Source organism: Athene cunicularia (genome assembly GCF_003259725.1).
Source record: "Athene cunicularia isolate RWA chromosome 2 unlocalized genomic scaffold, athCun1 chr2_part1, whole genome shotgun sequence".
Taxonomy (NCBI): domain Eukaryota; kingdom Metazoa; phylum Chordata; class Aves; order Strigiformes; family Strigidae; genus Athene; species Athene cunicularia.
The window spans coordinates 144,765,038-144,791,195 of record NW_020799095.1 but is presented as its reverse complement, the minus strand read 5'-3'; the positions used below and the strand labels follow the sequence as shown (position 1 = coordinate 144,791,195).

Here is a 26,158-nt window from a genome sequence, read left to right as displayed (position 1 = left end):
AGAAAACCTTTCATTTGAAGCCGGTAACATACACTTGTAAACAGCACTCAGTAAGAACACATTTTAAGGAAAAGCTGTTCTGCTTACTCTTACTATAATATAAAATAACAAAATCTGGTAACACATTTTAAAAAAATACAGCAGGAAAAACAAACTCTTGATCAGTCTGAACCATCATGTGATTATGAACAGATATAGGGATTACTAAATGGTAACACAGAAGTTATTTTCACAGAGAATAAGAACTAGGCTTTAATATAACTCCAACACTGTTCCAGTGAAATGAAAAAAACCTGTACATGAATAACTGGGGAAATTAAAAAAAAACAAAACCAAAAATCCCTTTTGGATCACAACAGTCTACCAGAACTATAAAAACCTATACAGTCATTACATTACAACTTAGAAAATTAAAATCTTGTAAAAAAACCCAGAAAATGTTCACACCTGCAACCATAATAAAACAAGTGCTTGTGGTTCTAAGTAGTTATGAAGTTAAGTGCTACCTCTGCTGCAGAATACCCTGTTTAATTAAATCTCTATTTCTCTGAAAAAAAATATACTAATTTTGCTCTTCAATATGCACAACGCTGCTTTGAAAAGGGAATTAGGACCAGATATCTGTAGAGATCCCTTTCCAGCTAAATTATTCTGCTAACCTCTATTAAAGCTATGAAGAGCTAAAGCAGAATTTACTGTAAAATGTTAAAATAGAAAAGAAAAAATAAACAGAAAACTGCTAAAGCATTAGTTACTAACAAAAAATTTTCAAACGCCAATCCCTTAAAATTTTCAAGTCATCACTTACTTTTGGATCTTCAGGAAATATGTTATCTACCAGACGCTTGTAGCGAGGTCGCAAAGCGGCACAGCAACAGCACACTCCTGCAGAGAGATTTACCCCCCAGAATTTAGAATTAAGCTTTAGGAACTCCAGTATTTTCATTTGAAGTGACTAGCTGACAAGCAAGAAAAAAAAAGATAGTGAATTCAGCTGTTACCATCAGCACTAAAGCAAAATTAAGGTCACTGAAAATGACTGAGAAGTCAAATAAACAAGACTAATCTTATAATGTAATATATGATAAAACAGGCAAGCATCTTGGGTACCTGTACCTGTCATCCAGCCATACTTAAAAACATGTAGAAAAATCAAGAAATTTCAACATATAGTAATATTAAAATCAAGGCTATATTATTTGCTGGTTTATCTTCATTCTGAATGATCATTTCAAAACATATCTAAACATGCATTATGTTCACTTTTACAAAAAAGTCAACTACAAAATCTTCTGTTTCCAGGCAACCATATAAAGCACAATATACAAAACAAGCTCTCCCTTCATTATCCCACTATTTTACTGGGCATCAGACAGAAGACAGTGACTTGAATAAAGGTATTTTTCTGATCTCATTTCTAGTCTTCTACTAATACTGTACTGATATAAAAATATAATGACAACAACACATGTAGCTTGCAATTTTATTAATTTAAAAGGAGTCATACCCCCTGCTCGAACAAGACAGAAGCCTACAAAGTATAGTTTGTTTTTTTTCTAGCATTCAGCACTGCTAGAACTTTGGAATTATTCCAGTTTACTTGAAGTAAAAACTTAGCACAAAAAAACCCCAACCCCGAAAAAGTGTTTCTAGTTCTCTGTCCAACTATTTTATCCATGCAGTTTTATTCTTTTATTTGTTTATTTAAATTTTCTTCTATTTAAATATTTGACAAATCATCTTTAAATGTTTCAGTGGACACATTACCAAACCAACTCACTGTCCAAGCCTCAGACTAACATTGAAGCAGCTCTGATACATGAGAACCACTAAATTAGAAATAATATACTGAATAATAATATAGCAAGTATGCATGCAGGTCCGTGGCTATCTGGTTTTTCAAATCTCAGTATCTAGAGCATTCAGATAACTAAATATCTTACAAATATCTTATTAAAGGTACTGATTTATGTACTCATAAAATCGTGGAACACTAAAAGCAGTAAAAGTTGCCAAAGTTTTTACTGCAAATCAAAGTAGGGAAAATAATAAAGAATATCTGAGCAGTAACTTTTGGAGATAAATTATAATCATCAAATTTTCAGGATGTGAGGAAGTATTAGACAAATACATCGGGATCTGTATTTCTTTACTTAAGACAGCCAAGTAACCTTAGTTGGTTTTAACCATATTTATCAGAACATCTGTGAGATTTATGACAAAGATTTCCCCTGCTATACTTGTTTTTATTACAAGACTCTACATGAGTAGATACTGTCCCTCTACTGCACCTGTTTTCTGATACTACTTGTCTTCTGGACAAAAATCTGAATTGTGCTCATAGTCTGACAACTTTAATCTTACAATTTATTTATTTGGAAACAATAATTAAGGATAGATCTATAATTTTAAAAGCACAATTTAAGTTCTCCTCAGTGGTCTTTTAGCTCGGTTCATCTATTAGAGAGAGTCATATATGACCAGTAAGATGAATGCGGACTTAAAACTTCAATAAGTAACTATGAAAATAAAAAACACGCAAGGAATAAACAACTGGAATACTGAGAACTTTTGTGTGAAACAGTACTTTGTTACTGCTGCTAAATTCTTCATATGACTCCTTCTGTTGACATCTCCTCCTCCCAAAAATCTAACCAATGTGTAAAAAAAAAATAAATTAAAAATTCTCCATTTACATAAGATCTACAGGTCCTAGGCAGCTAAAATCAAAGCTATTTCATATGCCACTGGAAAATGTAGGTACCAGAAGAGGTTGAAAACCTACTGGAATTAAATCCAAATTAATTCAGATACTTATACAAATTTATCCTATTGAGAGCAATGTTGTGTAACAGTATAAAAGTAAAATCATAGTAAGAAAGCACTATCTCAGTGTCTAATATATCAATCAGTATTCGGAAATATAAGTGTCGCCATCAAAATCCACCAGAACAAGACTTAATATTGTTAAATGTTTGAGTTATGTTTGCATCTCTGCACTTGGCTCAACACTCTGTACTTTTGTTTTCCTACTTGATTTTCTAACTTATGGACACTAATATTGGTCCAGAGTAAATAGTATGCTTGATTACTGCTAAGTATAACAAAATATTCTTGCAATAACTATAGTAAATATTTTGCTACAGCTATCTTAACCATAGTAAGAACAGAAAATATCATAAAATATTATATGCAAGACAGGGACAATTAAAAATTCTTCTAGAGCTAGTTTCTCCGTCTTTAAGTGGCAGGAGAGAAAATCCTTACAAAGGCCCACAGTTTAAGTTTTCAAACAGTGTTTTAGAACTGTGGTAATTACATAAATTGAACATAAAACCTGGATACAATCACTCCTTTGAGAGGGATGAAATATCAGATAACAGCACCAACTCAATTCTGACAGCCTTACCAGATGGTTTCAGTTAATGGAAACTTCATAGTGTTCAAATACTGCTCTTCAAATTTGTGGCACACAGTAAATTTTGACATTTTTTTTAAAAAAAAAAAAGGCTTAAAAGTGTATTACATAAGATATGAAAATTTTCTCTTCTCCCCATCCTGGATTTTCAGTGGTATATTTACATTGCTATATATTTAATTACAGCACAGTTTACATAAAAAAATACCACCACATTTTCAAACAATTTTCTATAATAAAATATGAAACTAAGATTAGTATCAATTTTAATGTCATTAAAAGAATTTTCTAAATTAAATAGAACCTTCAAGTATTAGAAAGCTAGAGCTAATCTATCAAAGTTTTCATCCTCCAAAGATATTTGGAGCACATAAATTAAAGTTTACACTTAAAACACTCGGGGGGGGGGGAAGTGTGACAAAAAACACAGGAAAAAAACCAAGAGCAAAAACTAAAACAATTAACAGTCATGAGACACATTTTGTGGGAAAATTATTTATCACTGCTCAGTGTTTTGATATAACCAGGAAAAATTAATAAAAACATAGGAATAGGTTTCTTTTAAAAAGTGTGTATATAAAAAAACCCCTAAAAATCAACCCCTAACAACATACGTTAAAAACAGAATGAAGTTAAAAAATAGAATCTAGGAACACTTCACTATGTAGACCAGAAAAGATGAATGTTTTAAAAGACGGAGAGAAGCTGAGCAATTGAAAATAGATTCTATACTTCTTGGATAGAAATTTAACTCAGATAAAAGCTGAACCAAATAAACAGATTCATTTCACACAAATAAGCCGTTTTGTAGGTCTACAGAATGCAGTCACAAAGCCAGTTAAAAAGAACCTACTCCACTTTATGTAGGTTTATCATCAAAAATCCTATGACAATTCCCTTTCACTGTCAGGCAAAATTTGCATTTTAATGGTCTCCCCCTTGAAGACATCTTTACGTCATTTTATACAAGTAAATATGAAGGTTAAAGCAGCATCCACAGAGAAGTTCACACTGTTACAAGATCATCAACGTAAAAGCTTTAAACAATACTTATTATTTACTTCTGCAATAGTGGGATTTTCCAAGTTTAAACATGCATGTTCTCTTCTGCTAAAGGAATCCTGTAATCTGCATTTCACATGCTAAAACTGTACATATTTTCCAGCTGTACAGTTACTTCTTTTTTTACACACATTTGTTCTACACAACAGCAGTAAGAAGAAACAGTCCATGTTATCAGAAAATGGTAATTTCACCTACCCAAACACATACATGGTCTCGGTTCAAAAGCAGAATTATAATCATACGATTTTTCTTGCTCAACAGTTGGAACTTGAACATACTGCCTCATCCTGGATATGATCCTGGATATGATTTCACTCCCCGAGTACTCTCTCCTTTTACACAAATTTGCTCTCTCCCACTAGCACAGCAGCAGTTACTTCACGCGAGGGCTCTGCAATACTGTAAGCTTATCTGATTAGCCCTGTGACATCTACATAAAGCTACCAAACACGTGAAAAACTTCAGTATCAAATTCTGTTAACAATGCCAGGTACAAAAAAAGAGAAAAGAATAAAAGTGAAAATAGATCATCAGTGTGCTTCACAGCTCATCAAATTAAAGTGGACAGAGCCAGTTTTAGTACTTCAACATCCCGGGATCACACAGTTCATTATTTCTGTGACTAGAAGCAAAAAATCAGTCTAGTTACAGGAAAAAACTGTGTTCAGCCAGCAGCCACCTATCACTGTGGAATAATAAATATTTTAGCAAAACATACTTCCCTGATGTTGCTGAATAATGGTTAGAAAAAAAATTACTTAAGGCAGACTGCTGACCAAAAAGACTTTTTATCTTAAGGGTTTAAGATTAGAAAAGCACTTTAAAAATTAATAGGTTAATGAAATTAACATTATCTCTAATAATACCTCAGTATTTAAGAAGAGAGCATTACAGAATTTAAATCCTTAGCATCCTTTCTCACAGATATTAGGATACATCAGGTAGAAAGTTAAGCAATTCTGAAGCTACTTTCTGGCTTCCCATTACTTCTTATCATTTTATCATTTTACTTCCTACATTACATCCACTTGGGTGACACAAGTACAGGATTTTCATATAGGTATATTTATAAACTCTGGAAATAAGGTTCTGTTTTTAATAAAGTAATAACTTATCATTTCCATTAAATAACAATTCCGTACCAATTCTAGACTTAAAGAGACTAGTGCTAATAAACTAGTGTTTACTGCAAATAAATTCAGAAAAAACACTGAGCTACACAGAAAATGTTACCACATAGTTTACTAAAGAAACCCTAAGGTATGCTTTAGAAAAAGACATTACAAGAAAGTTTTATTTCAAGCAAGTTTGTCTACATATTCACTGCTACATGTTACTCATGCAAATTTACATAAAATCAAAACCTTTAAACTGGCTTTCATCACAAAACACGAAATTCTGCCCATCAAGTTTAAAATTTTCCTCTTTATCAAAACAGAAAACAATTGGATTGTATTATTTCTCTAAAGCTAGAACTTCTTACAAAATTTTGTAATGCTGTCTAGCACTGCTAATGTTCTGCAGTTGACAACAACTTGAAACAAGATTTTATGTTCACTCACTGAATATTTTTGTTATGACCCCATCTTGCACCTGGTTGTCTTTATTGTCTATCTTCTAAGATTAAAAAAAAGTTCTATCAAAAAAAAGTATAATCAACATAGGAGCTTAAATCTACAGATAAATTAACATATTGCTAATGTCCAGAAACTGAGCAATAATAAAATTAAATTTGGTTATTTAATGTATTTAAATATAACTTTTTAAAAATCAAGTACTTCCCTTTTATACATTAAACTTTCATGTTATTTTTTTATATCTGAGATAAGAAATATAAACAAAAAGAAATTTGTTTCCCAGAAGAATGTGCATAAAATAACACTTCAACCATTACACTAATTATACCCGGTTAGTTTTGAACTATTAGTATCAGCGGATGCGTTTAATTCCAAACTAAAGCTGTTTTCAAGGGCATTCCCCTTCCACTATTAAAAACAGATCAAGTACTTCAGAACAAGGAAATTATTCTGGCCATATAAGGGAGTTAATTAAAAATATTCTTCAACCTGCTATAAAAAGAACAACTGCTGCAAGGACACATTCATCAGGCATTGCAGTGTCCCTGGAACACACTCCCAGAGAGAACAGAAGACTTATCTTTTTAGACAGTATGAAGTCCCATCCCCCAGATCAGCCTCTTCTCAACCTCCCACCCTTAATGCTATGTGACTTCTAAAGAGGTGGTTTCCAGACTGTCTCCACCAAAACTCAAAGAAAATGGCCAACACGCAGATGAGATTTGTGTCTTAAGAACATGATATTCATCTTTATGTCAGCTTCTGACCCCAATGACAGCAAAATCTCAGTAACAGCCAATGTGGCAAATTCCATCTACACCTAAATCTGGCACTTTTTTTTTCTTTACACTTATTTTTAAAAATATTTTGGTGCTTCATTAATTTGAAAATAATTAAAATACCCAACTTTCTCCTTCCCATTTATTCTTACAGTAAAGCCTAAAGCTAATTATAAAGCCAGTTCTGGTGTGATATGGTGTGTTCAAGGTGTGTTCTTCTATACTTTAATCAACACAGAGTGATGCACAGCACGATACAGTGAAAAGCACGAAAAAATTTATCTGAATATAAGCTTTTAGTGAAAATGAGAAATGACAATGCATGTCAAGCTACTAGTAAGAAGTAGGGAAAAAAAACCCACACAGCCTAGTCAAATAAGGCTTACCACTAAGCTTCTTCAATGAGGTATTATTTTCAGAACCATTAGCAATTAAAAGAAATCCCCGGGGATGATATTATCTTTGGGACAGTGCCTGTTAAAGACTTCTAATCCATTAAAAGGAAGTTTTCCATTACATTGAGTTCTCCGGTTGCATTCTTTTACAGAAGTTCCACCGCCTGCAGTGTTTCCATACTGTCTTCTCTCTCCCACCTTTGTTGTTTTCACATAGTAACTTTGTTTTACTTGCTCATTTCTGTTCTGTTCAACACCGCCTCCTCCTTTCCTACTCTGAGATAGTACCAGCACTCTATTTTTAATACAGCATTAGAATATCTAAAATTAATCCAGTTCCAGTGAAAGAAGCTCTACAGTTTATTACAATTTTGCTTCTTAGTTCCTGTCATGACTTATTAACCTGGCCATAACAAGGTCATTTACTTCTCATCACTAAAGCGATACAAAAAGGAAAGTTCGTCACTTCAGAAGACACCTCTACATAAATCTTCTTGACCCATCTCCAGCACTGATAACATGTTAACTGTAAAAAAAAAAAATAAAAAAAAAATCGGGTGAAGTCCAACGTTCATTTCTGCTTTCAATATTAGGTTCAGAGTCAGAAAATGAGTTCTGAGTGATAAACCCAGAAAAGGAAATAAGAGAGGTTTGGGTAATCATGCTTCTGTTTCTGATTTCAAATACTGATTTCATAGAAAGGTGTTTCAAAAATGAGTGAAAAATGGGGACATAAGCAAACTACTGGACAAAAAGAGAAGAGAGAAAAGGAGGCTCATAGTGCTTTGCAGAATGTCTGAAGCACATGAACCGATTATTCCTCAATACAGACAAGTAGTAGAGCATGAACAGCTCATAACAAACACCACAATGTATCTGCTGTACTTAAAGGCCTCATCCAGTAACACACTGAGCCAGTAAGATATCCTTTATCTACTATTTAATTCAGAATAAAAAAAAAAAAATAAAGATCGACATTATCACAGCAGCGTCCTCCTACTCTCACTACTTAATATGAATACTTTCATCTGTCTCTCCCCGTCCAAATGCCTGGCTCCTCCCAAGATCAGTGGGTACAGACAAACACAGTCTTCCCAGAACTGTAACAATCCTTGCATAGAAGTAAGCTCCCAGTACCAGACTATCCTGTTTAATGCCTGGCTTCACCTTGACTCTAACCTATTCTCTAACCCAGATGAGCAGAAAACTGCATCCTTAAACACTTCACAGCTGCAGAGGATAGCTGCAGCTGACAGATAAGCATCCCGTAACCTTTGCATGCACCCGAAAGGCCAGCAAACTTGCCTTACACTCCTCCATGGGTTCCACCGAGGAGGGCTGCAACACCTCCACCTCTCCTACCACCTTGTTGCAGGTATGAAGCAATGTGTAACATGAAAGACCATTCTACAGAAGATGCTGCAGAACCTCAGGACTGAGACAGGCACTATGTTTGAAGGAGAGAAAAGGTAACAGGACAAGCAGCAACACTTAGCTATCTCTGGGTGGCCAGATGTCGGTAAGAAGCAGTTTTTGAGGGGTGCCAGGGGCAAAACTATTCCAAAAGCATCACTGTCTCTCTCTGGAGCCTTCAAGCCCTACTTCTGATCAGCAGGTTAGCCAACTAAGTAAAAATATATATTCTTGGCTACATGCCTCAATAAGCTTTGCTGACTGCTACTTAAACCCAGGCTACAGAATCACTCCCAGATGCTCAAGCTGGTCATACCATTTCTTCCGAGTCCTAGCTCCCAGGCAGCAAGGCAGAGGACCAACAGGGGCTTTCTCCATGCCACCCCCCCTATGCCCAGTTCTAATTTTAAAAGTTCTAAACTAGGTTTTCCACACTCCTTGTCCCATTGCATTTCTGCATAAGATTACTGGACACAGCCCTACTTCTCAGCAAGGAAGAAAGTTATTTCATTGTTCTAACACTTGCTGCTCACTTCTGTTTTGCTACAGGAATTCATGTGGATTTATTGCCTTGAAAGAAACATCCCTCATATATGGATGTATTTTGAGGATGAGAGAGGGGAGGGGAAGAAGAGGGCATCAACAGGAAGCCAGGATAAACACATGGGTCTGGATACATCTCTAGGCAGAGCATTAGGACAGGATAGTGGTAGTCTATTAAGTAGGGACTAAAGCAAATCCAACCATCTCACAGTGATACTGCTAATGACACAACCTCCACTGTAAATGTGGTAATGTTACAATTAACACTACATCTAAAGTCTCAAACTTATGGAAGTAGCACATATGCATTACTTAGCATCTCTTAAAACATAAATGGTCACCAAATACCATGATTCAGCAGATGTCTTGATGTCAAGGTCAGAGTCACAAAACAAACTGTAATGACTCCTGACACATGGGAAAGTTTCCAAAATGTCTAAAGATACACCTTGCTGGTCAGCTTATCTGTATTACGTAGCAGCCTCTTCTCTTCTTGAAGCTGTGGCTTCCCTATTCCAAGGAACAGGTGGAACAGTGTCGAACACTCTCTACTTTTGAAAGGTCATGAAGATTTTGTTAATACTATATATTTGCACTATTTGAAGAGAGCTTGAAGGATGACACTGGCAAACTTTGACCATCACCTGCTCTACAGAAGACAAGCTCACTTCAAACCAATGAGTAACTGGTCAGCAAGTACCCAAGGTTGCTACTCTTCTCAGGGTGATAAGCACTTGAAACTTTGCACATTAAAAAATATGAATGTAGAAAAGCATGAAGAAGTTTCTCGACTATGACTACTTCAATTTTTCTTAAAATGATGCAGCTTTCCATCATCTTAATCTTGAATCAATTCACAAGGAAGGAACACAGTGGCAGTGGTAAGAACTCACAGAATCTTATGCTGCTGCCCATCTGTTTCCTCAGAGGAAAGGCTGCTCAGAACAGCTGCGTCACTTCTTTATCACAGGTATCCTATGACTGAAGTATCTAGGCTGGGAGGATTAAATTCTCCACTCCAGCCCAATGGGGCCTTGCAGCACACATTGCCCAAATGCATAGTGCTAAAATAGATCAGGGAGTAGGTACCACATTGTCCCTTGGTTCATGAAGAAAATAAAGCATGAGAAGCTTTCTGTGAGTGAAAACAGCGTGTGCATCACGATTAAAAGTTCTGATAATGAGCAAGCAAAGGTTCACAGGCCTTCTTTCTGGAAGCCTCAAAGCTAATGCAGTGGCAAGGTTTCTCTTACGGAATTAGATTTTAACTAGTTCAGAGTAAACCACTGAATTGTATATAGGACATGTGTAAGTATGTTTTTCTATATATCCTTTTTTCTATTTTCTATTAAAACGCATCAAATGCCAACAAAAGCATCATCAGAGCTTCAAAAAGTTTTACCCTCATTTCAGCACACTCAGCTATAGACTTCAGTACATGTACACAAATTTTGAAAAACATCTCCTAATTAAAAGGAAAAATTTCTGTATACAAGTAGTTCAATACCACATTAAATAAATTTGATTTCACACATACAGACTGTATATAGAAAGCAATATAAGAAAGAATGGATGAAAACGTTTCTGTGAATCTAGAAGCACGCTGTGGTATCTACATTAATAAAAGAGCACAGCAGTCCTTCTGAGGCACATATGCGGGGCTCAAGACATGACAAAACATCTGTGCTTGTTTCGTTACAAAGTGCTTAAATTGTATTATTATTGAAAAGAAAAATGCTAAACAAAAATGTAATGTGACTTTGAAAAACAGTCATAGATGATACACAAGCTTAAGAACTCAAATTCCTGTCCAAGTCTCACCAATCTTCAATCAAGTATCCTATTTGTGTCTGTACCTACCAATTTGATTTTCCCAGAAGTTATTTACAAAATAGGATACTGCAATTTAAACATGCAAATACATATAGAACACTAAAATAATTTGGAATCAAATATTTGAAAAAAATCTCTACGTGTTATCAACAACAGTCCCTGGAGCTGCCCATACACTCCATTTTACACAATTTCTTTTCTCTGCAGATAGCTTTATCTAGTTCATCCTGCCCTCATAGAAAAGCATCTTTGTGCTACAACAAACAAGCAGATTCTTAAGCAAAAACTCTTCCATATTAAGTTTTAAACACAGACATGAAAGACAGAAGTTACATTTAAAATCTCCTTCTAAATTAATCTGAATTATAAAATATCCTTGTGGTTGTTACCTTTCCCATTAGTTCTAAACTGTGCTCAAGCTTGGACTCAGGTTTCCCAGAATAACTGTCAAGAAGCTGTTACAAGTTTCTGAATTGTCTTCTCTTCAAAATGGTGAGATTTAAGGACAGAAGATACACCTATCTAGAACCACATATTCCAGCTAATTAAAAGGCATTTCCCCCCTCCTGCAATTTCTCATCAGCCACAGATTACACAAGGAACACATATGCAGCCGATTGCTCTTCTGGGCATCTTGTACCTAAAGGCTATGTCCCTTCATTATCACCACTCTGTTTCCTACCAAACTGTTCAGTCTAGAAGATGATCAGTCTAGTAGACAGACAGCTTTATACCTATACACAAATAAGAAGTTATATATATACATATTGTTAATCAGCAAGTGTTAATTGTCTCAGGTTTCTGCAGAAATGAGACAGGACATCTGTGGGCACACAGGCTCATTGGTTTCTACAGCAATCCAAGCATTCTTCTCCACAACCAGCACTTCTCACCACCCTGCAATTCCAACATCAGATCCAGTTTTCAAAAATAATGTTCTGTCAGTTCTGAAGAACTTTAAAGTCGTGTCTAAACTAATGTCAATAACAGATCACAAACTCATTTAAAAAAAAAAAAACAACCAACACATGCTTACAGAAATTCTTGGATCCAGCTTGCACTGCATTTATTACAAGATGAGAACTCTTTACAGCTCAATCATATCAGACACAGATCATTTAAAAACTACTCATATTTTATTACCTATAAGTTCAAAAGTAGGGTATCAACACCTTAAAGTTTTTTTCTAATCATTGAGTAATTATGTTTTAGTTTAGTGAAAATGGGAGAACGTGTTTTTACTGCATAAAGTATTCAGTATTTGTCAGAACTACAGAAGTACACTAACAAGATATCTGTGAAGATTTATCTGCACATATTTCCTTACATATTAACAGCTTTACAAAATTATCAGGAAGGAATACTGAGTTAGTATAATGATACAGCTAAGTGTTAGGTTGAAACATTCTCTAAGGAATGAGTAAGTATTCTCAAGCCACAATTAAACACTCTGGGTGCCCATTTCAAGCCAAAGTACAGATCTTAATCAGAAAAATACTGTAACATGTCCAAGTACAATTTAGAATCACAGCTGTGATCTTTGTGAAAAATGAAAGGACCGAGACCCTTAACAGATCTCAAATTGGACATGAAAAGGAAGGTTGAGTTATACACACACCAACTATTTTTTAAAATCTTGGTGTTTAGAATTCTATTCAGACTTTACGTGTGTGTATATATATATATATTTTTTTTTTCTTATTTTTTTAAAACTCAGTAGCTTTTTAAACAATCTAAAAAAAATGTTTATTTTGAAATCAAACATTTACTTTTTCCTCACATAATTGTTGGGGATTTTGCACATCTTTAATCTAAAAGATTAATTCTTATTGCCAAGTTTCTAGTTTAGAAAAACAAGTCAATACTTGAAAAGTCAAAGTTCTTAAACACAAAATACCAGTACTTCAGCAGCATTCATTTCATGAGCTCAGTTATTTGCACATGTAAATTATCAAAGACGAGACAGTTCTTTACCTACAATAAAACCTTTTTGCTCTGAATTAAAAGCATGCAAGTCAGACTACTGCAGTATTGACTCTACAGAAATATATTTACTGATCTAAGCTTCTATTCAAGAAAACATCAAGCACTCCATAAATAGATTTAACTAATTTGCTTTTTACATCTTGTACTTAGGCAAATTAAAAAGTTTCCTAGGTTACAAATGACTTGCTAGACTAGCTAGTCTTAAGATTCTTAAAATACACCTTTGCAAGACAAGGATTCTATAACTGTTTTAACTTTTGAAATGTAAACAACTATGACACATGCCTTATGTTAGAAAATTTCATGCTGACCTCTACATGGGTACCAAAAGGCTCGTGTTCTTTGAGCCAGCTGGGTTACCAGTAAAAGTCATAGGTCATTCCCTTGAACACATCCGCTACAAACAGAATCTGCGAGTATACTTCATAGACACAACTCAAGAGTATGTAATCAAGTAGAACTTTGTCTCTTCAGCTAAGCACCTTCAAAACAGCAAAATCTGGAATTGTTCACCTTCAGACATGATCATTAGCTGAAATCTATAGGTTAGTAGATAAGGAGTTGCACTCATCTCCTTACTCCAATTTTCTACTCATTCCTAACACCTGCATGAATTAATTATTCCTAATACCTGCATGAATTAATCATTCCAAATACCTGCATGAATTAATCATTCCAAATACCTGCATGAATTAATCATTCCAAATACCTGCATGAATTAATCTTGAATTATGTAACATTTTAGCAATGAAATAGCACTCTCTGAAAGCCAAGAGTCATGTACACAGCTAACTTTCATCTTCAGCAATTCACAAGGTACCTGATTCTCTAGAGAGCCACTGTAGTCCTAGCAGTTGATGATGGAAAAGAAAGTCCATATACCAGGTAAAGGGAAGGTTAAAATATTTTTAAAAGCAGTTTACCCTTGTCTTTCCACAGAGACATGCATTTAATCATGTAGTGGAAAACTTACCCCCTCCCCGTCAAAAATCAATTTTTGTTTGTTGTCATGCACAAAAAAAAATAGGACACTTGCATGCATAATCAGCATGAGCCTTCTTACCCTTTCGTCCCATGATTGAGAAATCAATAGCAAACAGTGCTGCACATGAAGATTAATCGACTGATAGGAAAACCAGATGCAAAGCGATTTCTGTAAATAACAATAGCCATATTTTAATAAAATCTGAAAAACTATTAAGCTACATTTCAACATCTGGTGAACTGTTCGTGTATAGTTTAAAAGTTTATTTACAATGTGTTAATACAAGTGATTTTCACTTTCTATGGAATTGCTCATCAGCATTAACTTTCCCAAATGGGGTTAGGATGATGCGTACATAGAATTAACAGCTAACAGAAAACAACAAAATGAGCACTTGTTCAAAATTAACAAGTCTTAAAGAAATTCACCAGATTCACTAAAGAAGGGAAGCAATGACCCCACCAGTACACAAAGTTGCTCAGGGTATCATGAATGAAATAAACAAATGAACAAAGAGCTACAGTTTTCCAGCTACAAGTTCCTGGAGTTTTTTCCTTAGCTTAATCAAAGGATACATTCAGATAAAGTATTACTTTTCAGTATAGAAAAGACAATCACTGAAAAATCAGCTGGAAAAAAAATCTGTGTTTATGTGGTTACATACTGAAAGCATTTATTATATATTATTGTGTAAAGAATCCATTATGTATTTTGTGACCATAGTAATACTTACAGATAGTCTGAAATATAGTTATTTTCCTTTATTAGCCTAAGTCTATGACAAGCTGCCAAAGGAAGCCCAAACCACAACACTCCCTTGGCAGCTGTTTTTCAGGTTCCAGTGTTGGTTAGGCTTAGTACTTGAAAGATGGACTTGATACAGGGCCACTGTTTCTCAACCTCTAAGGTACTAGAACCAAGCAGCAGACAATGATTTGAGATACTCCCCCATGTAACTCTTCCGTAATAACTGATAAAGACTTTATAGGATTATTGTGTATTTATTTTGACACTATTCTAAGTAGTCAACAATACCATCAAAAAAACAATTTGTTTTCTACTGCCTATAAAATAAAGCAATTATGAAAAATGCTTCATTAAGTGGAAGGTCCCATACAGGGTTTTAAAGTATCAAGGGTACATGAGGAACACACTCCAGATGAGGAAAAAGTTATTCATTAGAAGTATGGCTTAATTTTCACTAAAAACATTAGAATGCTTACGCCATGAAATATTTATATAGACTGATTTAGGAATACATCTCCAGTCACCAGGGGTATTTCACAGGGAAATAAGTCTTCCTTTCTCATTAACGATCTTGTTATTACTTACTTATACACAGAATAATAACTAGAAATCCAGAAGACAAATAAATTAATTTCCCAAAATTGTTGTGAGGGAAGAAACCCAAAATTAGGAGATTATCTGGCTCTTAAAATGCATTAAGAACATTAAATGTGAGTTAAGTATTCACTCATTTCAAATTCCATTTCAAGTGCTGTTTTCCTTCCTACGCTTGGCAAGGAAGCTCTATTCAAAAAGAAAATTATAATTTTAAAAGTTTATTGGGTTTTTTGGTTGGGGGGAATGGGTGGGTTGTTTAAAAACCTTGAAGCAACTTAACTGAAAGCAGTAACATGCAAGAACAAAAAAAAGATTACAATCACTATTCATCACTTGTTTCATCTCCTATTTACTTTCATCTCACACAAACTAGGGAAGCCACCAGCACACACTAACTGCAGACTAGCTGTCCCTGCAAACACAACTGGCAAAAAGCCCTATGGTGTTTGGAAAGCCGAAGAAACAAAATGTTGGGTAGTTTAATGAGAAGCAATCGATGCATTGAGCACACCTGGAGCAGCATTCTGAAGTTACCAAAACAGTCACTTCACTGTAACCAAGAATCAGGACAAATGATGGCAGATTTTCCACATAACTGATACATTATCTCTTAAATCAGAGTCCTCTTTCTAACCAACAAATATTTGACAGAATATAATAGGAGATTTCATATTACTAAACTTCACAGCAGTAATTCAAGACAAGAATGTGGGAAAATTACATTTGTCAAAATCCTTATTTTATTTATTTGCTCTTAATTTGCATGTCATGGTCAGTCATACAAGGACCTGCTAATAAGCAGCTAAAATCAGTTTAATGTAGCAATCATATTAACAAAACCTTGAAAAGCAAAGATATGATTATGTTAATTGTATAAGAACAAGAGAAAAGAATAAGAAAAAAAAAACAAACGCACATAGCTACCACAAGTAAAATACATTACAGTCAGCAGGTGTCCTCACCTGTATCAAAAATACTTTTTCAAGTCTGAAAAATTTCATTTTAGTATAAAATCTGCCTTTAAGTTAAATATTTAATTAAAGTCAGGGAACACAGCCAGTAAGTAGGTTAGCTGTTTCTGAAAAAACTCATTACTAAACTGTGTTTCAAGCATCTGATTAAGTGTGAATATCTGGAACATAATGTCCCAAACCAGAAAAGTCTTAAACAAATGGTTTGGTATATGATTTAGATATGCAGATATGCTTTTTTTCCATAGCAGTAGCATCTGTAACATTTCAATCCAAAATACAGCCAACAAAAAACCCTACCAAAACCACCCATATTCCATAACAGAAGTTAAATGAAAGTATCAGCACAAATTATTAATTGAGAGCACACTTGTGACAACTGAAAAAACCACATACTGCCTGCACTGCAAATACTATCTGCTTAGCAGTTCTTTGGTTTTGTTTTTAAATAAAAGGACTAATTAATCTTTTAATCCATGCTTTCTTTGTGATAAGGCACAGCTAAATCAGTTAATAAAAGAGCTGTGTCTTAAATTGATCTACTCCTCCTGTATTGTAACAGCAATGAGAAAACAGATTTGCTTTCTCAACATTTCAGAACTTGCATTTCAACTTCAGACACAAAGGTGTCTGCACAAGCACACCTTGCATCAATGCCCATGTTATTTGCACAAGAGGAACTACACATAAAGCTGTATCTACAAAGAATACAGGGAAAAGCAGTGCTTTAGCAAGGGTGCTACAAGTGCTTCAGCATTTATATAGCATTATACCTCCACTACAGAGCAGATGTCAATAAAAATGCCACGCCATGGCTAGTCTAAACCAAACATTTTTACATCTCAAAATTAAGAGACTACATTGAAAAAATTATACTTATGGACTATTACTGTGTTGAGACTGAAACCTTATTTCTTACTTCAATCCCTGGGAAAGTTATGGAATGAATCCTCCTGGGGGCTATCACAAGTCAAATGAAGCACACAACTGGGAAAAGCCAGCACGTATTCACCAAGGGCAAAATGTGCTTGACAGACCTGATCACCTTCTATGACAAAGTAATCTGCTCGGGTGATGTGGGGCAAGCAGTGAATATTGTTTACTTGGATATCTCCAAGGCTTTCAATATGGTTCCCCACAGTCTCCTCCTAGAGAAACTGGTGCATTACAGTCTAGACAAATGGTCTGTGTGGTGGGTGGGGAACTGGCTGGCAGGCCGCACCCAGAAGGTGGTGGCAAATAACTCTTCTTCAAACTGGTAACATGCTACAAGTGGGGTTCCCCAGGGATCAATACTGATCCTAATGCTGTTTAACATCTTCATAAGTGATCTGGATGATGGGATCAAGTGTACTCTGATGAAGTTTGCTGAGGATACCAAAGCGAGTGGGGAAGCAGACACTCCAGAAGGGAGAGTCACCCTGCAGGAAGACCTGGATAGGCTGGAAGAGTGAATAACAGGAACCTTATGAAGGTCAGCGAGGACAAGTATAAAGTCTTGCACCTGGGAAAATGTAATCCAGGAGTGCAGCATATGCTGGGATCTACCTGGCTGGGGAGCAGCTCTGTGGAAAGGGATGTGGGCACCTGGTGCACACCAAGCTCAACATGAGTGAACAGGGTGCTGCTGTGGCAAAGAAAGCCACTGGGATGCTGGGTTACATCAACAAGGGCATCAGCAGCAGAGATAAAGAAGTCATTATCCCACTCTACTCAGTGCTTGTCAGGCCACACCTGGAATACTGTGTTCAGTTTTCATTGCTGTTATACAAAGAAAAACCCAAAACACAACCATGTGGAAAGGCTGGAGAGGGAGGGCCACAAAGATGATCAAGGGGCTGGGAATCCTGACATATGAGGAAAGGCTGAGAGAATTAGGTGTGTTCAATCTTGAGAAGAGAAGGCTTAGGGGAGACCTTATCATGACGGTCCAGTATTTGAAGGGTGGATACAAAGAAGATTGAGACCTGTTTTTAGAAGGAGTCACACAGAAAAGATGAGGGGTAATGGGTACAAGTTACTCCTGGGGAGATTCTGACTGGACACAAGAGGAAAATTTATCACAGTGAAAACAATCAGTCAGTGGAATAATCTCCCCAGGGAAGTGCTGGATTCCCCAACATTGGACACTTTTAAGATTCATCTGGACAGGGTGCTGGGCATATCTTATCTAGACCGTGCTTTTGCCAAGAAAGGTCAGACCAGATGATCCTTGAGGTCCCTTCCAACCTGGTATTCTATGATTCTATGATTTCATTAAGGACTCAGTGTAGAAATATATCCCCATATTCTTAAATGGGATCACTAAACAGCAACACTAGTAGAAGATCTGATAAACTGATATGTAGCAAACAACTAAAGACCAGCACACATGACTGAGATGAGGTCAAATGAGAAGAACATAATCTCTGGTTAACTATGTTCATCTCTCTCTCTCAGTACCACATTCTGGAGTACGCCTATTTTTTGAACAGTTAATAAAGACTGACTTCTAAAGTATCTCCAGGATCAGGTAAAGGACCTGGAAAGACTAAGTCTCCTTCCCAGTCTTTCCATGATACCAGTCTCTTTGCCTCTCCTGACCTTCCAAGCCACCATTTCTAGACCTAGACATTCCCTAACTACTGCACTGCAAAAAAGGAGTAAAAGTATTACCAGGAACCAATACAGAGACTCAGGAAAGCAAGCAGGATAACCCTGGAAGAGGAAGTTCATCAGTACGACCTGACAACTCCATCAAACTTTTCTTTAAAATAGGTATAATTATTCCACTTCATTTATAAAGAACTCATTCTAGCATGACAGAAAACATTTTTGAAAACTATTTCACTCTAACAGCCTTTTCCATATTTTATTTCAAAAGATGCTTAACGCACTTCTTGATGTGTGGGATGGGAGAACTCCATGTAGAAGAAGTAAAAAAAACTAACCAAAACCCAGCCTTCACAAACAACAGAGTTTTTCAGATTTCAAGGACAAATACTTGTAGATTTCAGTCACACTAAATCGTAGCAACCTTGTTTCGTCAATGTGCTCTGAAAACAACCCTGTGGAATCTCCAGAGAAACCTGAATAGCAAGCAGAAGCTTTCCCTTTCACATGCAACAAAGTTGAAGTCTTGAAGGCTGGCTGTATGCACACAGATAAAGAGTACAACTAGCCTCAATGCAATGCTTGCTTGCTTGCATAAAAATTTAATCATCCTTCATCACCACAAATTTGTAAGGAAATGATTAAGTACTGCTATTTCACAGTACCTGAAATACACACAGATCTGTTAGGTTACCCTTCCCTCACACTTAAAAAACCTCATTAATATACACAGAAGATATATAAATGGCTGTGTGGTTCTGTATGTCTCGTTAGAGATAAATATTGCGATCATTTGTTTTGGTCTCCTTTAAGTTTCATCTGACTGTCATAATGCAGACTCTACATGAATTATGGTAAATACTGTTAATAATGACCCTGAACATAACCATACTTAGTTTAGAAAAAAAAAAAAAATCCTGTCTTATTTTTTCAGTGTAATTGTTTAAAAAACCCAACACACTCCTTCACACGAAAAGTGAGTATCACGATAGAAGCCTTAGTAGTAGTAAACACTGCAAATGAAACACAGCAGCCGTTCACTGGATTACAAAAGTTGAACCATAGTACAGCTGGAACAATTTATGCCAGCTACTTGTGATGTAAATATACAATATAATACATACATATTGGTCATTATTTTGTTACAAAACCTCATGAGGAATAATTTCAACTATTCACCACAAAAGCAGAAAACACCTAAATACTTACAGTAAAGTATTTCACATTACAGTGGTTCAAACAACACAATACTGAAATACTGTAAGATTCTTAAGTACTCCATAGTCACACCTTACTACATATTTTATTAGAAATCTTGTCATCACACAAAAAAAAAAATTGCTCAAACATTTCCTCATGAAATTAAACATTTGTGAAATTCATTACAAACCTATAATTAAAGTGCACTCAATATGATAGGTACTGTTAACTTTATGAAGACCTCTGTCCTCTGGAAAAAGCAGACTGCTTTCTCCAAAGACTGATGTTAGCAGTTTTACTAGAGACCATGCAGGGTTCTTCTAAATAGAAATTAGAAAAATTAAAAAAAAAAATTAGTTGGAATTAATATTATTAACACATATTTAATAACTTGAGCCTTTGTGTTAGAGAAATTTGCTACTCTTCAAGGTAAATAATAATTTGATTCTTAGAAACACCTGAGTCAAAAATTTCATTTATCTTTGAATGTTAAGAATTTTAAGTCTTATCACTTTATATCCTACATAGTAATGCTATCTTCTCTAAACAATATTTGTAATTTTCCAAAGCTAGTATGATAGCTATATATGAATATCTTTTTATTTTGTGAATACATCTATTTCAGAACATACTTTAAACCACAAAATTCATCAATGTTAAACTGTGAACTTTTCTTATTGAAAAGGAAAATGCAGACACCAAACTAGGTTCTTTTGAAAAACATAAGGAGATTTACAAAGGCAGAGGCTGGATAATATTGAGATCCAAAATATCTTAAAAATGACAGCAAGTATAGTTCTGGGTTTTTTTGCATTTTAATTTTGGTAGATTTTTTAATTCCCACATAAAATATCATAAACACCCCTAAATACTGTCTTAACATACTTAAGGTATCAGTACTTACTGCCAGGCATTGTTAATCAGGAATCTGTCTTCTATTTTGTAAAAATGTAAGAAGCTATAAAGAAAACAAAAAATTAAGTCAGGCAATAGCTTTAGGCAATTTACATCCAAATATACACTGAAACTTATGCAGAATGAGCCAAAGTCCCGTTATTCAGCTCCAGTATCAGTCTGTTACCACAGAAACTCAGATAGCATTTTTTTCTGACCAGACTATATGTAGGTTTTTCCAGTTCTTGAAATTTAGTAATTCTGTTCTTGCATTTGATGTCCGAGTCAACATTTTTCTCCGTGTTTATTGGGATGGCCTTTCCATATGCCACTGTTTAAAGTCCTAAATGGTGTATAGCCTTAACAGGATACTTCCACTTCAAACGTAAATCACAGCACTTCTCAGTTAAAATGACTGTGAAAGGTTTCTGTTCTATACAGAGCAAAAGTATGCTGAAAAATCTGTGTGGCACTTTCTAGGACATTCTTCTTCCAGTATCAAAAAATACAGATTTTATATCAGAGAGCAAGCTACTACAAAGAAAAGCTGCTCAAAGGATTTTTGATGCAATTAGATATTTTCATATAATTAACTCAACTGACGTTACAATAATTTATTTTGGGTATAAAAATAGCCTAATCAACCGTCTAATTAATTAGGATTAAAATAAAAATAATTTGAAGATTTTTCTACATTAAACCAGCATACTGGGGTTTTATTAATGACCAGATGCAACTTCCCTGCAAATGTACTTTTTCATTAGTAAGAAAAAAAATCTGTTAAACTGACCGAGTATTGTTGTTTTCAAAGATAAAATTAAAAAACCCAAATTTTAAAAAAATCATCTAGTACTTGGTTATATATGTGCACCAAAACACTTAATTACAGATACTGATAATGTAAGGATACATATTTTACTTGGTCACAAAATATGTTTTAACGATCACGCACTAAAGCAATGTTCACAGTTGCTAAAAATAAACTTGATTTTCATTGTATACATATTTCAAAGGTTCCAATTTGCTAACAGCAACTGTGACTACAAATACTGCTTCAAAGTAATTTATTTAAAATACCCTATCCTATTAGACAGCTGTATGTCCCTCTCAAAGAACAGAGTTAGAAGCAGCATAATTTTATGAAAGGAAACACGTGCTGTGGATTGCAATGTTCAGATGCATGGAAAAGTGAAATCTCTAAATTAAAGCGTAGTTAAGAACTTAGCCAAGAGATCACGGAAGACAGATATACTGATGTATTAGAACATAAAAACGTGAAGAGCCTGATGAGAGGTTTAAGTGAGAAAGTGCCAGAGACTCAGTGTTTTACTGACCAACACCAGCAACTGGGAATTCAGTAATTTTCAGTAACATTATTGCTGTTGCTGCTAGCAGTCAACTAACTTTAGACGATATTAATGCAGAAATTACTAGAAAAGTTGTATAAGCAACTAAGAAAGGTGTTCAAATTGAAGATTCTGGGATTTGTTTTTAAATAGTTTACTGGACTTCTCAATCATTTTATGATCTGTAACAGGACCAAAAATTCAATATGGAGATGGCCTGAATTCTACATTCAGAACAGACTACACAACTTCCTCTCCATAAAATGGTCAATCACTGGCTCATTAGACCTAGGGCAAAGTTTAGTTCACAGATGCTGATATCTGTTACAGTAGAACAGAACAAAAATAAAATGAGAAGCTTCCCACCATGAGTCTGCTCTGCTGTTTGTCACTGAATTAAATTTGACATATCAAGAGATGGGGAAAAAAAAAAATAAAAATCCAGAATTTGATGAAGTAGAACTTGGCTGCAATTTAAAAAAGAGATATGGTAAACCATAAGATATAATTTAGTTTTCCTAAATAGACTATTTAACATATTTCATGTCATTCTGTGATATCTGACAGATCACCAGAAGCAAGTTAAGTATATTATGTACCTATACAACATCTCCAAAGATGCACCAAAGCAACTGACTTCTGGATTTTAAAGAGGTAAAGAAGAGTCATATCTACATTTCTGCAGAGAACTAAAAGTTATTTTGTTTTCCTATTATAAACGAACTGACAATGCTAGTGAATGTACCTTAAAAAGCAGATCAACACTTGTGTGATGCTTGTGTGACACAGAAAGGTCATTGTTATAAGAAAAACTTTCAGTTTAGTGTTAAAGACATTCTACACAATTTGGCTAGGATAAGGAAATCCAAGCCTAATTTATTGTTCTAACAGATTCAACCAGTACTAACATAGTAATAAAAATACACTTTGTTCTACTTAACGGTTCTGATCATCATCTTCCTCCAGCTACATGCTAACATGTAATTTTTTTGTCATTAAATAATCAGTTTATAAATAGAAATTATTTCTTATTATCACAAGATTCCATAAATGGCACTGAAAGCCAAACAGAAGAGTAGACATCTTTGTCCTGTCTGCCCTAAAACAACAGATTTCTGTAAAAGACGTAAAATGGGAAAGTGTTCTGTGCTACAGGTAAAGAAACATAAGTCAGCATACCTGAAGGTTTTGTATTTTCTTTTCATAAGCCTACCACTATGTTGTTCTATTACGTAACACTATAAATTATTAACTTGATTTTGAGTATTCAAAATTAAATTGCCAGCTGGGCACCCACCCATTCCTCCAAATTAAACCAAAGAAGAGTACAAGTTTAAACACCTCTGATAGTCAGGCAACCCAGGCTGGGCAGACATGAGCTAAAAAATTAAAAATACACCGTACATTAAGTTTTTACATCACTTGGTCCCCCACTCATATTTCCTATTTGAAAAATTAATCAGTGACTTTAGTTTTGAAAGGAGACAAATGGCCAGTGCCATGAAAGATTAATGTCACACACTCATTCCTAAATATAGACAGTTTGGCTCCAACTACAATTTCCAAAATCTAAAAAATGCAATGTAAGATGGATTTACATACCACTTTTTTACATAGTGCATTTTTGTGAAAGTATCTGACTTTATTTTGAATTGGCTTTCTCATAAAGGTAAAGAAGCAAAGCCACACATGAGCCGGGCTGTATTTATGAGGCCACCCTGTTCTCTTACACAAGAGTTCATGTAAACAGGCACATCAACAGGATATTAGTCCTGCCTCATCTTAGAAAATTCAATCATGAGCAGATGGTTTTAGGACAAGAAAAACCCTACACATCAAGTTAAGTGTTCCTTAGCAACCCTTCCCACCATCTCAAAGGCTAGTTTAACCCAATAACCATTTTGTTGGCAAAATTAAAAGCAACTTTCCTATAATGAGGTACACATGTTGCAGTAGTGGATTAAAAATCCAGATAAATACTTTTTGCTCTATTCCAACTATAGAAAACATTATTTACTTTTTTAAAAATAATCTTAATTTTTTTTAACAAAAAATCACACAGTAATTTTACAAGAATTACTTAATTATAGTTAGGTTGGGCACTTAAAAGTCACTGATCTTAATGTACATTTTACTATTTAGATTTCACGATTAGAAGTGTAATCCCCTTTCATTAGACTCGAAGTTCATTTTCTAAATTACTTGCATGTAATATAAAATGTGTTTATTCTTCTCTCCTGAACAAGTCTGGGCCCGATGTAGAGAGAAGTTAATGTTCATCATTAACTGCAAGCATTTTCATAATATGATGCCAAACTTAAATGTTTAATTACAAACTAAATTCTAATTCCCATTTCTGTGATTTTTTCCCCCTGAATTGGAAACTAATCCCATTCTAGCAGCATTTTTTCAGACAAATTTTGTGTTATTAAAGTCCTAGCATAAGTCTTTACACATACCAGGGCACTACAGTCAAGATTTCAATTCCAAACCATCAGTTTCTCAGGGAATTTTTAACATATGTTTAAGAGCATCCAGCAAGATGCCCTGAATACTAAAGTTACTAAAAAACACAGTTTATTATGACAGTTTATATTATTATGAATGCATTACAAAGGCTTCAGGAAGTAGAGTACTACCTGTACCTTCCTAAAGCCTTGTCTCTTACTCTGGTTCTAGCTTACCTACTCGATTTGAACAGCAAACATCTGGTGTAGCCTTACAAAGTTTAACATCTGGGCTAGTGAACTTGGTTTTGATATAGGAATTAAAACTCTGGTTTTAAGTTACAGGCTTTTCCACAAGTTCTCCAACAGAGCACAGAGATCTCTCAATCCATGTTAAGATCTCTTCTTCCTAGTATCTCAGCTCAAAGTACCACAGAATACCTTCCCTAAATATATTCAGCTTAACGAAACAGAAGTTGTACTATAATTAGTTCTCAGTAACAGAATTAGAGAACGTACACCTCAATTATCTAAAGTATGGCTCTGTGCTGAGCAATTTAAAGATGAAGATATTTAAGAAAGCTCAGTGTAGTCCTTTGGTAAATTTGCATTGTGTTCGGTTAATGCTTAGCAATACCTCGCTGTGTTATGGTCCATTTGGAAAAAAAACAGCTTAGGGAAATCCCAAAGCCACAATCCTTCATTGCTTCGCTGTTTTCAGACTGATGCCACAGGGATGTCTGACCACATCAGACACGACTGACTAACTGACAACAAGATTTTGACTTATGATCGCCTCATGGAAGGCTTCTACCTCCAGAGGAGGCACTACTGAACGGTGGCAGGACCTCAAGCCCTCTCCTGGGAAAGGCAAGGGGGGGGTCCCGCTCACTACTACAGGCCTCCCGGGATTGCTCCGGCGAGAAGCAGCCCGCCCGCCGGAGCAGCGCCCACAGGGACACCTCGAGCCGGCTGCCCTGCTGACAGCGTGGGGGGCGCCGGCCCTCAGCGATCTCCCGTGGCTTCTTCTCCCGCCTCCCCCCACCGCCCCGCCGCTCTGAGGAGTCCCGCTGCAGCAGGGCGGCCCGAGTCTCCCACTGCCACCCCTCAGCGCCCACCTCTCTGGCGCGTCCTCCTCTCTCCCAAACGTGGAGAGCGGGGAAGGGACCAGAAGAACGGGAAAAAAGAGACGGCTGCGAAGGCGAACATAATTAAAGGGACCGCTTCCCGGCTGCCCCAGACTCACCTCAGCCGCCTCTCCAACTCGGTTTAGCTGCCGCCATCTTCCCCCCCCACCCCCCCAAATTAAGTTGCCCGGGGCACAATGCACGCCGGGAGCGGTAGTTCTACGAGGAGCAGTGTCGCGTCCT

General features: G+C 35.6%; 1 protein-coding gene and 1 long non-coding RNA gene across 11 annotated transcripts in view; both read right to left on the bottom strand.

The window, feature by feature from the left end:
* Positions 1 to 26,147, bottom strand: part of EFR3A (EFR3 homolog A) — a 95,441-nt gene extending 69,294 nt beyond the window's left edge. For 4 of the 10 annotated variants that reach the window (XM_026841895.1, XM_026841897.1, XM_026841905.1 and 1 more), the window contains exons 1-2: positions 4,679 to 4,873; positions 809 to 885 (exon numbers count right to left, since the gene is read on the bottom strand). In XM_026841895.1, coding sequence (XP_026697696.1) covers positions 809 to 885; positions 4,679 to 4,769 — 168 coding nt within the window. In that variant the 5' untranslated portion in view covers positions 4,770 to 4,873. Of the gene's footprint in view, positions 1 to 808; positions 886 to 4,678; positions 4,874 to 13,320; positions 13,407 to 13,829; positions 13,947 to 14,072; positions 14,163 to 21,005; positions 21,060 to 26,034 lie in introns of those variants that run through there. The other 6 variants (XM_026841902.1, XM_026841903.1, XM_026841904.1 and 3 more) reach the window with 5 other exon arrangements.
* The window catches only part of LOC113476391, a 795,003-nt gene that overhangs the window by 380,367 nt on the left and 388,478 nt on the right, over positions 1 to 26,158 (bottom strand). The gene's annotated exons all lie outside the window — the stretch shown is intronic.